Source organism: Chenopodium quinoa, unplaced genomic scaffold, assembly GCF_001683475.1.
Source record: "Chenopodium quinoa cultivar QQ74 unplaced genomic scaffold, ASM168347v1, whole genome shotgun sequence".
In the NCBI taxonomy this organism is placed as follows: Eukaryota; Viridiplantae; Streptophyta; class Magnoliopsida; order Caryophyllales; family Amaranthaceae; genus Chenopodium; species Chenopodium quinoa.
In genome coordinates, this window is record NW_018743332.1 from 1,935,108 (window position 1) to 1,948,667 (window position 13,560).

General features: G+C 41.4%; 1 protein-coding gene across 1 annotated transcript; it reads left to right on the plus strand.

Annotated features, from left to right (window-relative positions):
• Positions 1-11,542: 11,542 nt before the first annotated feature.
• LOC110737953 lies at positions 11,543-12,547 on the plus strand. The gene has a single exon (XM_021918298.1). It carries the CDS (start codon positions 11,543-11,545, stop codon positions 12,545-12,547), a length of 1,005 nt encoding a protein of 334 aa, XP_021773990.1.
• The last annotated feature ends 1,013 nt before the right edge of the window (positions 12,548-13,560 follow it).

Sequence of the window (13,560 nt, forward strand, 5' to 3'; positions counted from 1 at the left end):
TTCCTACATGCCTCAACAGCATTCTGTGCTCGATAAAATTTTCCAATTTCGCGCAGCATTATTTCGATCCTAGTTGTGAAAGATATTCCTCAAATTTCCTACGTGTAAAAATCCTATGTTTTAACTCATTACGGATGGTCTTTTCCAATGAGATCTTTATTATGCAAATGACAATAATGTTAATCAAAATTACACACATAAAATACTAAAAACTTTTCGATTCCTATTCACTCATTCTAAATCATTGCAGAAATGAATTTCAGAAATTAAAATAGAAATCCTCCCCAGCGGAGTCGCGAAAAAACTGAAGGGAATATTTCAAGGATTACCCCAAACTTGAACCCCACTGTGATCATACACTTAAGCATGGTGGCGTCCAAAGGGAAGGAAGATAGAGTAAAAGAGTCGCCAACAAGTTTTAGGAACTTCTAAACCGTTCACAGGGTGAATGTTACACCCCTTAATGATCCAGGAGATCGTTAACTCCAATAGGTCTGGAACCATGACTGGAAGTTCGGGGATGAAGGTACAAATCCAACCTATAAGAGATTGAACCTGCCCTAATAATAGGCCTCTTCTTATTCTGCTCGTATTTATGTACGCATTCGGAGTAACATGAAATTAATAGGATTAGCCCTAAACCTCTTTATCTACGTTGGTTGAATTTAATGCACAAATAAAACTATTATTGGCGATCACTTGAATTATAATCAAATTGTCCCTAAACAAGATTATTAATTATCTTATTAAGCGTGATTACAAGTACTAATTCCCTTTAAACATGCATAAAAGGTGTGATCAAGCAATAACAATAAATATCATCATAATAATAATCAAAACATTCATTATAACAATTGTAATAATCATAATAATAATAACAATTATAACAATCACAACAATAATTATATAAATCAATATTAATAATCATGTTAAGGCATAATAATAGCAAGATCCTAGGCATAATACTAACAAGATTAATAACGAATCCTAGCATGTTACTAAGAATTGAAAATCAAATATTAAACCCTAACATGATACTAACATGAATATATAGAAAGACAATGAAAGGTATCATAAAATCATAATTGACATTATATTATTTACCCTAAACATGATACTAAGAATTTATTGTTGTCACCCTAAACATCAAATTAAGAAAAACATCCTAACATGATACTAGGAATCATAATAACAATCTAAGCATGATTTCTACATCATAATATCAATTAAACAATTAAAGCACTTACTTGGATGCCTCATACCTCTTTCTAATAACAAAATACACACGTTAGTAACTTCAAGGAAAATAATAATCAAACAATTAAATTAAATAATTGAAAGAGAGATTTGGGACCAAACCCTCAGAAATTAAAACCTTTCACGTCTAGCGCAAAGGCAACTTCAAATAATACTAGGTGTGTCTAGGTCTTGTGAATGCGGAATTTTGTAGAAAAGAGGGTAAGTTTAGAAAAGAGAGAGAGAAAAAATAAGTTTAGAGAGAGAAAAAAATAGAGAAATAAGAATTGATGATTCTAGATGATTGAAAATGGAGTTTTAGGAGGCTATTTATAGAGAAAATCAGCTAAAAAGATAGAAAATCGAACTAGAGTTCTCACGTGAAAAAATAGAGTTAGCGTCAGACGCTAATGCTAGCGCCATTCGCTAATGCTGGCGTTAGGCGCTAATCAAGTTTTTGACGCATTTTCTAGAATCAGATAGAAATTAACCGTACTGGAGGATAAAATCGTATTTTCCTAAAAAACACTCTTTTATTCTGATTAAAACTCTAAAAAGTCAACAAAAGTCAATTTATCAATGCTAATTGAATTAGGAATGAAAAGAACCTTCTAGAAGAATCTAGAAAAATAAAACTATTCCTAATTGCATTAGGAATGATAAATCCATATTAGGCCCTCCCTTAGATCATTGGGCCGTATATAATGTTCAAACCGGGCCCAATTTAGTAATCTGGCCATAACTTCCTCAATATTCATCGGAATTGGGCTTATAATATATCGTTGGAAAGCTCTTTTCAAACTCCATCCAACTATACTACTATTGGACCCATATCATGGACAAACCAAACTAGATTATCTGTTTTCTTAAAATAGATTTTCAAAAAACAGAGAGAAAAGATAAGAAATTAAAACTATCCGCAAGACTAGACTTTCCACACTTTCACTTCATTCGATTATGATTCGACGTGAAAGGTACTCATCACCGGGTTTGGTTTTGGGGAGACACAAATGGGTGTCTACAGAAGCCACCATTTTGATTGATTTTGGAGAAATGCCAGTTTTGAAAACAAAAGTCAAAGTAGCGATAGGGATGGAGAATGATTCAGAACATTCTGTTGAGCGATTTACAACGCCAATACCTAAAAACTAGTGTTAGTTAAAAAGATAAAAGAGTTAAGAAACGCATACTTTGCACCATCGAGTACACGTCTCTGAAAATAACCGATTTGTTGCTGCATTTCTGTATTTTTAACCACCTCCTTCAAGCTAGAGAATGCCGCCTAAAGACTGCTACGCTTGTAACTGTCTCCAATTCCGCCATGATAGACTTCTGTAAGCTAGGGAACCCCATTAAAGATTGCTTCGCTTGAAACGACCTTCTAGCACTTTGTGATCATCTTCCGCAAGCCAGGGAACACGATCGAAGATAACTTCGCTTGAAATCACCTCCAGTTGTTTGTGACAACTATCCACAAGATAGGGAATGCTGACGAAGATGTCCTCGCTTGAAGCTATCCTCATTCGTTGTGATAATATTCCAAAGAAAATTAACGAAGACCTACGCTTATCGATCTTTAAAAGCTCGCTTGAACTTTGCTTCCGTTATGCTTGTACGTTGGCACTTTTGCTGTTTTTTTTCCTGTATGTCGGTGCCTTTCGCCGAATGAACCAGTATGTCGGTGCCTTTTGCTGAATGAACCAATATGTTGGTGCCTTTCGCTGAATGAACGAATATGTCGGTGCTTTACAATGAGCCAATGCTTAGGCGCTTTAAGCTAAGTGAGACGATCATTAATCAGGTCGATCACTTTATGTAATTGTAATCAAGCCGATTACTAAAATCATGTCAATTTCTCAAAGGGACTAACTGGCGTACCAAGGAGTTTAAAATATATTGCAAGAGGCTGCAAAACCCACACTGAGTGGCTGAGCGTTCTGGCGCCACTAAAATAATGCTAGCGGCACTTATTTGGCTGTAGCGCAGACGCTGGTACTAGCGCCAAGCACTAAGCCTTATCCACTGACGCCAAGGTCTGACGCTTGGCGCTATAGTCGGGTTTTCCATAAATACCCTTCTCTTCTTCATTTCCGATGCTGCTGCTTCGCGTTTTTGCTCCAAAATTGCTTAGAACTTCATTTGGCTCGTTCTTACTCGTTTCTCAACCGAATTCGCTTAAATTTGTTGCAAATAAAAGCTTAATCCATCCATTTTCCCAATCTATGTAAGTTTCCTCCAAACACACCCCGGTTTTAATGAATTTTGCACGCATTTGTTTACGATTTTTTTAAAAATTTGAAATTTAAATTACTAAATTCTCTTTGTTTATCAAATTTTATGCCATGAAATTGCTTGATTATGTTTTATATTGCTTTGGGAGTAATTCGAGACTTGTTTAACTCAATTTGGTGAAGAAATGAACGAATCACCATTGTTAGACCTCTTAAGGTTGGGAAGACAATGTGGCTTGTTTTACGTTTTTGTTAGCAATTTTTGTCCAATTTGTCACAATAATTACCATATTATTGTATGAAATTGTTTGGATGCTTGAAAAATGTCGTATATGCTCAATATGAATTTGCGCTCTATTTTTGTACTACGTACACTTTTTTTGTGAACATAGTATCATGTGGCTAGGCAAACCTTAGATACTGTAGAACCTTAATTTATGATGATTTTTCACAATGTAGCATGGCAAGACAGCGAGGTTCGGGTTCACGGTCCCGAGACGTTCGACAGGAGCATGAGCCTGTAGAGGACGACGCTGATCCGTCCACTTCATTCGGCCGACTCCGTGAGTGGGATGAGCGGACTTTGTACTTCTCTCTCGTCGACCAAATCTTTGCGAGGGTGAGACGGGGCATCACAGTTGGGAGGACGCGGTACCATGGTTCCGGTTGTGACACTTTGGTTGGTACCATGTACATCACCAATGACGACGAGGCGAGACTTCTATGGGAGTCTTGCGGAGTGACTGCACTCTTTGAGACCTTAGAGGCCATCATTGCCTCTAGCGGGGGTCACGAGTACTTTCCCTCAGCTGCGCCGGCGAGACTGTCGCCGCGCAGGTTTGTAGTGAGTGCTTCCTTGGGAAGTCGCCGTGTGGGGATGTCCACTGCTTATGTCCGAGATTGATCATCACGGTGTGGTTCTTTACATATTTGAACATTTTGTGATACCTTTGATAGATTCTTGTCTGATAGACGTTCTTTGCATGATCCTAACGTGCTGTACCGACCGTGGGTCGACTTGGCAAAGTTATTCTGCTGAGCGTCGCTATTTCTTCGGGACCTATGGAGCTATCGCGTATCTTGGGGAGAGGGTTGTTATTCAGGTTTCCTCAGACATTTTCGTCGTTCCTGCTCCTCCACCGCATCACATGTTTAATGCTGCGAGGTTGGTGAGCATGTCAAATGGAGCTGGTACCTAATAAGTGGCATTTATGCCACTATTTAGATCCTCTAATCGCGGTATTTTTCTACGTTTGTCCCTTGTTTGTACCCCTTTTGCTCTGTTTCTCTCTTTATTATGTTTTTGTGCTTTTCCTTGTATTTTTTAGGCTTTTGGAGTTGATTTTGAGAGAATGAAGAGCTTGGAGAATTGGAGTTCATTTGAAGAGCTACAAAGGAAGTTAAGGAGCAAGCAAGCAAGGCCATGCGGACAGCGCGGGTGGCGCTTTCAGAATGGCGCAGGCGCGCCAAACCCAGCGCAGGCATGCCTAACATTGGGGTCGAAAATATTGGAGGCAGAATGTAGGCGCGATTTGGGCGCGGCTTAGGCGCGGGCGCTCCTAAGATAGGTGCGGGCGCTCAAGGGCCTGAACTCCAAAACTAACCTTTGTTCACTCTTTTGGCCATAACTTTTGATCTTCAAATTGAATTGAGGTGATTCAAGTTTCATTGGAAACTAGACTTAAAGAGCTTTCCAACGATAGGTTGCACGCCCAAAAAAGCCTCTTAGAACAGAAGTTATGGCCGTTTGAAAATGAATGTTGTTGTCAGGCCAATCCCAGTGCGCGGCCGCGCAGGCCTCTATCGCGGGCGCGCACGAGCAGCTACGGGTCTTTTAAATGCTTCTTCCTCTCCTCCTTTTGGCCAAGTTTTGATGGTGGGTTTCTTTGGGGTTTTATCTCTCCTCTTTGAGGGGTTAAACCCTAACATCTCTCCATCAATCTTTACATAAATTAGGCTTAGATTTAGTTTTAATCTTTTTTATAATTTGTAATGTAGATTAAGAGTAATTTAGGGTATTTTAGAGAGAGAAAGTGAAGAGCTTCAATGGTGGATTGAAGAAGATGAAGATGCAAAGTGACATTGTTTTGGATTCCTTTTCAATACTTCAATGAGAATTCTAAACTCTATCTCATTTATTGTTCTTTCTTAATTTCTTGCATGATTAGAGTAGTTGTTTAGTTTAATTTCTTCTCTTTGTTCTTCTTGTTGGGTTTTGTGTTAGTTGTTCATGATTAGTGCGTAATTCCCTTTACTAAGGGATTGGTGATAGCAGGTGGTGAATCTTGAATGTATTAGGCTAGACAAATGTTGGTTATATGTGATTAAATATACCTTGTAACCATGTTTTACTAATTACTCCATGTGAATGGCCAATCATGTGTTGTAATTGGGTGAATTGAACTAAGTTATGACGATAGTGTAACTTAGGGATATCCATTAGGTGATCGATTCTATGCAAAAACCTTAACTTTCACAGCTTATGACGATAGTATGAGCATGTGTTAAGTTGGGAAAGCCTTTGACCCCGATAGGTGGTTAGATGGTATTGCTGGTATTGCCTTATATGAGATATTTGGTTTGCATGTAAACTCATTTCCATTGCCTAACTTTATTGAAGATCATTTTCATGTTTGACCCTCTCCCTTGGTGTTAGTTTTACTTAATATTAATCTCATTTTTGTTTATTGTTTTATCCATCCTATCTCTTTGACCTAGCTTAATTGGTGGTGGTGTTGATAGTGTTTATGTCGTCTCCGTGGTTCGACCCTCTACTTACCACTAAACTTGTTTAGTGTAGGTGTAGATTTATAAATATTGTTTGGTTGAGGGTAGTTAGTCCAACGACCTAATTATCCTTCACCAGTACCCCTTGGTGGTCTTATACGATCGTTGGGCGGTGCTATGAGGAGGAGCTACTGCCATTTCTAGCTCCAGTTCCCGTACCTGATGAGGAAGTGGTGCTATGAGGAGGAGCTACTGCCATTTCTAGCTCCAGCCCCCAAGTAATGCTTTACTGATTTTGACCTGCGTTGTCAGGGTGGACCTGCTGAGTTTGTGCCACCTCGTATGTCCATCCACTATATGGGGACATACGGGCCGATTGAGGAGATGATTCCTTCGGCTCCTAAGGGCGAGCGCTTTGTGGAGCGGTCGATTCCTCGTCACCAGACTCAGGTAAGCTTATTTATTTGCGACTTTTGTTTATATATGTTATGCATGTTACTAACTTACTTCATGGCAACTCTCACGCGAGGTGGTCTCGGCGATGGCATGATGCATAGATGCCTTCCGGAGCCAGCTCGTCCGGATGAGGAACGTGGATACATGTCGTCGAGACGACGCCGTTCAGGATGTAGCTTCTCTTCTTATGTTTTTGCATTACCGCTTTTTTTTGCATATAATTTTTGTTTCTTTTGCAGGGTCAGCCCATTCCTTCTCGTACCCATACGAGACCTAAGGTGCGGAGGGAACCGGTGAGGTCTAGCTCGAGACATCGCCGCACTGGTTTGGGAGATCGGGCCGGTCGTTCTAAGGCTACCCGTACCGAGGTGGTAGAGGGCTCAGGCTCTTCATTTGACGGTGCACATGTTGTGCCGGTAGGCCAGGGAGAGGCTACCTCGGCTCTTATAGGTGGTGGGATGTACGAGGTCGGCTCGACATCGCAGCAGCCTCAGCCTCAGGTTGATCTAGGGTGGACGGGTCCTGTGCTGAGTTTTCCACCTCCCGAGGAGACCGGAGCTGGAGCTGGTGGAGAGGTTACTCCTCGTACGGCGTAGTTTTATGATATCATGGGTGTACATCCCTCGGCACCGTAGTTGTTCCTTTGCTTTTTATTATTTTAATTGGACTTTGTATAGAACTTTGCCTTTAATTAGACTAATTATTTGAACATGGTTTGTATATACATACTATTATGAGTTTATTAATCATTTATCGTTTTTTCATATTTTATTTATTTTTATGTGTGTTATTGTGTGTGCAAAGAATTTTGAAAATTAATTTTGCGCAAAAATTCTGCCATATTTATTACTGATGGAGGGTATCCGACTTTCTACCCTAAAAAAGAAAAAAGAAAAAAATAAAAGTAAAAAAAGATTGGAGTTGTAAAAATTTAAAAATCCGAAAAATAATATAGGTAATATAATAGTTATATTAATTAAGAAGAAGAATTAAATTAAAGGTAAAAAAAAGGAATAATAAAACAAATCGTAAAGTCACTGGTCGGACTCAAATCATGTCTAACAACGCGGTTTTTGGAGAGCTCGTACAATAAGACACGTTAGTGCCACCTGGCGCCACACGTTTTGGTGTAGAGAAAGGCGCTACGCTTAGCGTTTGGCGCCAGGCGCCAATGTTTGACGTCTGGCGCTAATGAGCGCTGACTTCGAATCCTTCCCGGATTAAAACTGGGCCGACTTTGTGTATAAATAGCCCCCTGCCCAACCGATTTTCTTCACAAGTTTAGCAGATTAAATGTTTTCTTAGCCCTTAAAAAAAATAAAAAACATGTCTCTAGTCCCTAAAAGATTTACCAACTTCACTTATGAATGGTGCCGGTCTCTTAATGCCAAGGAGAGAAAAGAGTTAGATGTGTTTCACCTTGGGGGTGTTTATGGTGTCAAAGGGTTAGATCTTGATTTAGATTTTATTCATACCGCTCTAGAATATTGGGATGTAGATACTCATTGCTTTAGATTAGGGTATGATGAAATTAGCCCTTTGCTGGAAGAATTCGGTGCTATTTTAGGCTTCCCTGCACTAGATCTTGTAGTAATCCCTAGAATAAACGAATATTATGATAAGGATTTTGAACGCTTCTTCAACTTAAAAGACAAAGATCTAACAAAAATAGTAGATGGTAGCATAGTTAATTTGAAAGAATTTGCCCGTCATTATTTTGATAGACCTTATTCCGAATCTTTCCATGTTTATAGAAGAAGGGCTTTTCTCTTTTGCATGCATAATCAATATTTTTTCACTAGTGGTAAAAATAATGAGGGTCAAGCAATTATATCCACTGTTTTAGAGTAGATTGAATCTGGGAGAAATCCAATGCCCTTAATAGTTGGAGAGACTATGCTTAGTCTTGATGAATTAAAGAAGAATCCAAAAGTACCTTTCCGGGGCTCTCCTATTTTATTACAGGTAGAAAAATAACACTTTTAATCAATGAATTCAAAAATATATTATTGTATAGTAATAATAATTTATTTGTATTGAAATTATTTTACATATGTGGCTAATGGAAAGATTGGAATTAATTAGCCCTCCGGACAATATTGAGAAGTATACTCCAAAATGCTTCGTGAGAAGGAAGAAACACTTCTCTAAGATGGGGCGCCACGAATGGAAGATGCTCTTCGAGTCTTACAATTTTGCCATTAAGTGGGTCATTCCTTGGTGGAAAATAGAAAAGATGGTTGGTGTCAACAAGCAGCCTTTCTCCCGTCTTCCAAGCTTTTCCCGAATGACTTTTTATTATCCCAGCAGGGTAAAAAGACAGTACGACCTACTTCAGACAATTCCTTACGGCAATCTTCATCGTCCCTACAAGTTCCCTGTCTCTCAGGAAGTAGACAAAGTTGATGCTTATTGGAGCGCTAGACCTTTATGGGAAGTGATTACCCAAAAGGTTCCTCCTTCTTTGCCCAATGATGTGAAAAAGTGGCTTCTGAAGAAACCTTCAAAGGACGTGAAGAAAAATCAGAGTAAAACTGATGTGAAGAGTCATCTAGGTGACAAAGTGATTCCTATTAAGGAACTCTTGGGTGAAAGATTTGAGTTCAAAACACCTACAATGCCTAAGAAGAAAATTATGCGAAAGATAAAGGAAAAAGGAAAGCTGACACCATAGAGAAGAAAGCTTGGGTAGAAAAGAAGCATAGGGTCCTAGACAAGGGAGAGACTATTTACTCAAAGATTGAATGTAGGTCCTCTAAAGGATGCCTACTAGATAAGGTTATGGATGAGAAAGAAGACGTAGATAAGAATTGGAAGAGGACTAAGAAAGAGAATGAAGATTAAGAGCATTGCTTAATTTTCAATTATTAGACTTAGTTTTTAAATTCAAAGTTAATTTATTTAAGCTTTATTTAAATTTCATCAATAATGTAATTTATTTTATTATTGAAATTTCAGCTTTTTAATTAAATTATTTACTTTAAATTTAATTTATTAAAGCAATGAAAACCAAAAAATTAATTTTCCATAAATTTTTTCGAGTACAGAAGTCGAAAATTTTCCGAAAAACACCGAAATATTCCCCGATATTTTACACTAAATTGGCGCCACTATTCTACGACTAGCGCCTGCTACGGCAGTCTGGCGTCAGGCGACGAAGGTTGTCGTCTGACGCTAATGTTCATCGGCTGGCGCAAGAATTTTTTCTGTGATGCCGATGTTTCGTCGATATCTTTTGAATTTTTTATTAAGCCTGGGATGCGAGATTTGAAAAAAATAAAGTGGCCGCACCCGTAAAGGGTTGCCTACGTATCCTTTCTTAAGGAATCAGGCCAAACGTAGCTCTCTTGAGTGCCCTACTCAAGTGATTATGGGTAGTTGTATAGGATAGCTCCCGCTGAACTATCGCCCAGCCCCTAGGGTGCACACTCACCGCTGAATAAGCAATTAAAGGAGGGCTCATCAGCCCGGCAGAGTCAGCCCGCAAGCTAAACTCTCCACGAAGGAGATAGTACGCCTATAAATAGAGGGTAAAGTACAACGAAAAGAAGGTTAGACACTCAAGTTATTAAACTTTCTATATCTCTCTAAGTACACTTTCTCTCTCTAAATACTGTCTAACTTAAGCTTCGAAAGGGGGTTCCTCGAGCCACCCCCGAGGGTAGCTTACGTGTGCTTCCGTGTGTAGGTTATTGACGGGACCCAGCTCACCCAGCAGAACCCTTGGATCCATACCTGGAACAATTGGCGCTAGAAGGAGGGGGCAGGATCATCTAACCTGAGGTTCACCAACTAAGCTAGGGACTAGTGAATTAACCACCATGGCTGGAGAAGAAACTGTACAAACACCCATATCCAAAGCCAATGAGACCAACCAAAAACCACAAAAAACACCCTCAGTAACCCACGATCCAAAAGGATCCACCGAAAATCCCAAATCGACCATCTAACAGAAATCCAACCCCATCGGATTGACATTAGCTGCAGCTAAAGCGGCGTCGAAACCAGTCGATCCGAAAGGATCCAGTTCCATTTTCAAATATGGAATGCCGTTAACAGGCGCGAACAATGAGCCCATTGTTTCAGCACTTGTATCCCAGAAACCGCAACCCGTAAACATGTCAGCCATCTTGCAGAACCTCTTTAAGTGCAATAAGGAACAGCTGGCAACAATGACGGAAGTCCTTACCAATATGGGTAAGGGAGCGAGCTCATTTAGCTGAGGAAAAAGGTATTGGAGCCCGCAGCAAAAAAGCCGGAAGTCTCAACTCTCACCCCCGAGCAGAAAGAGCTCATTTAGCTGAGGGAAAAAGGTATTGGAGCTGGAAACTCGCAATCTAAATCGAGAATGGAGTTTGGAGGAAATAACCCCCGCTGGAATCAGCCCAGAGAAGCGGGTACCTCGCAGTAGGTCACCGGGCAAAAAGCAAGGACCCAGCCCGGAGAGAGACAAACGAGCGCGAATCCAGGTTGTTCTAGATGATTCCCCATTTTGCCGGGAGATTCTGGAAGAGCCCATGGAGAAGGTGAAGATGTCGAGCTGCAAGTACAATGGAACCACAACACCCAAAAGCCATATATCAACTTTCGAGAATCATATGGTACTCTACACCATGAAAGACTCAGTCTGGTGTAAGGCTTTCCCACGAACTCTGGAGGGGCTGGCAGTGGAATGGTACAGCGCCATCCCCAAATGTTCTGTATACACGTACAACCAGCTGAAGAGAATGTTCATGGAGCATTTCATAATCTTGGTGGACAGAACCAAGATGACAACTGAGCTGATGTCCTTGGTTCAGGGAAAGGATGAGCCCCTGAGGGAGTTCATCACCAGATTCAACAAGGAGGCAACAACCATTCCAAATATGAGCTAGGAGGTAGCGCTGTTAGCAATGCAGAGTGGCCTACTGCCAGGGTCACCATTCAGAGCATATATGGGGCGTAAGAGCCTCAAAACGCTCGCTGAAGCGCTGGGTAAAGCGCATAAGTTCATCAAAGTAGACGAGACTAACAGAGCAATGCTGGGTAGGAAAGCAACAAGTGACTCAGTTAAGTGGGCAGAGGTTACCCGAGCAGAGAACACACCCAGGATGGAACAGCCGAGCAGGGCTGAGCAAAACCATAGAGAAGCGGACAGGGCAGTGGGACTGAGAAGGTCCGATACAAGGAGAGGGCCAAGGCATGGGAAGTTTGATCAGTATACCCCACTAACCCATTCCAGATCTCACATATTCAGCGTAAATAAGGCTGATGATAAGTGGAAGAGGCCTCCAAGGATGGTAAACCGGAGTCGCGATACTAGTAAGTGGTGTGACTTTCACAGGGACTATGGCCACACCACTGAAGAATGCACGCACTTGAAGGACAACATAGAGGACTTAGTCAGGAGAGGATACTTGAGTCAATTTAAGCAACGTGATGACCCTCCCAGAAGAAGGGAGGAGGATAGAGCGGGCCAAGCTGACCCCAGAGGAGGCTATAGGGGCCCAGCTAGAGACAAGGATAGAGATGGCAAGCCAAAGGGCAGGGTGTACGTGATCAGCGGGGGTCCAGTACATGGGGGGAAAGTTAATAGAGCACGGGCTGACCTGCCGGCAATGATACATCAAATAAACGAAAATGTTAAGCGTAGATGGCCACCTCTTCCCCCGCAGCCACAAGCCACGTTTGACGAGTATGAACAGAAGGGCATAATTTACCCTCATGATGACCCGCTGGTGGTGACAATGAGAATTTCAAACTGGGTGGTGGATAGAATACTGATAGATGGAGGCAACTCAGCCAACATCATATACATCAGTGCGTTCAATGAGCTGAAGTTGGACAGAAAAGACCTGAAGAGAGTAAACTACGATGTCATTATTAGGCTCGGGGCTCACCCCAGAAGGCATAATTGAACTCTCAGTCCGGGTAGGAGAGATGTCAAGAAAGCGTGATATCCGAGAAGAATTTCTCGTGATATACTCCCCTTCACCCTACAATGTAATCATGGGAAGACCGCTCATCCCCAAGATAGGCGGGGTGGTATCCACTTACCACCTGGCCATGACTTACACAACTAATGAGGGTCGGTTAGCAAAGCTCAGGAGAAGCCAGAAGACAGCCCAACAATGTTACATAACTGCCTTAAAGCAGCCTGCAAAAACCACACAGCAGTCCGGTTCCAAGAGAAGGCTCCCTGAGCAGCCTGAGAGGAAGTCGAGGAAAAGGAAACAGAGTATCACAGGGAAAAAGATAAACAGAAGTTGGCAATGGAAAACTTTGAGCCTGCAAAAGAAGAAATGGCCAGACCACTTCCCAGCGGGGAGCATGTCACAGTCGAGCTCACAGAAGGTGATCCCTCGAGGACAGTGAAAATTGGGAAAGACATTGATCCAGGAGTAGGGGTGCACCTCATAGAGCTGCTTAGAAAGAATAAAGACTTCTTTGCCTTTTCCGCAGATGAGATGCCCAGAATTGACCCACCAATCATGGTGCATAGGTTGAATGTGAAGGAGGATATTAGGCCAGTCAGGCAGAAAAAGCAAAGCTTCTCCACGGAGAAAAACCAGGCAATCCAGGAAGAGGTGGAAAAACTCTTGGAAGCAGGATTTATTGAACCCTGTGACTCTCCAGAATGGTTAGCCAACGTGGTCATGGTGAAGAAGGCAAATGGCCAATAGAGAATGTGTGTTGATTTCACGGATCTTAATAAGGCCTGCCCGAAGGACTGTTACCCACTGCCGGGGATAGATTAACTGGTAGACTCAACCAGCGGGCACGCCCTGCTAAGCTTCATGGACGCCTTATCAGGGTACCATCAGATCAGCGTGCACGAGCCAGATTGGCAGAACACTGATTCATTACCGAAAGGGGAGTGAATAATTACATAGCTATGCCCTTCGGGCTGAAGAACGCTGGAGCAACTTTT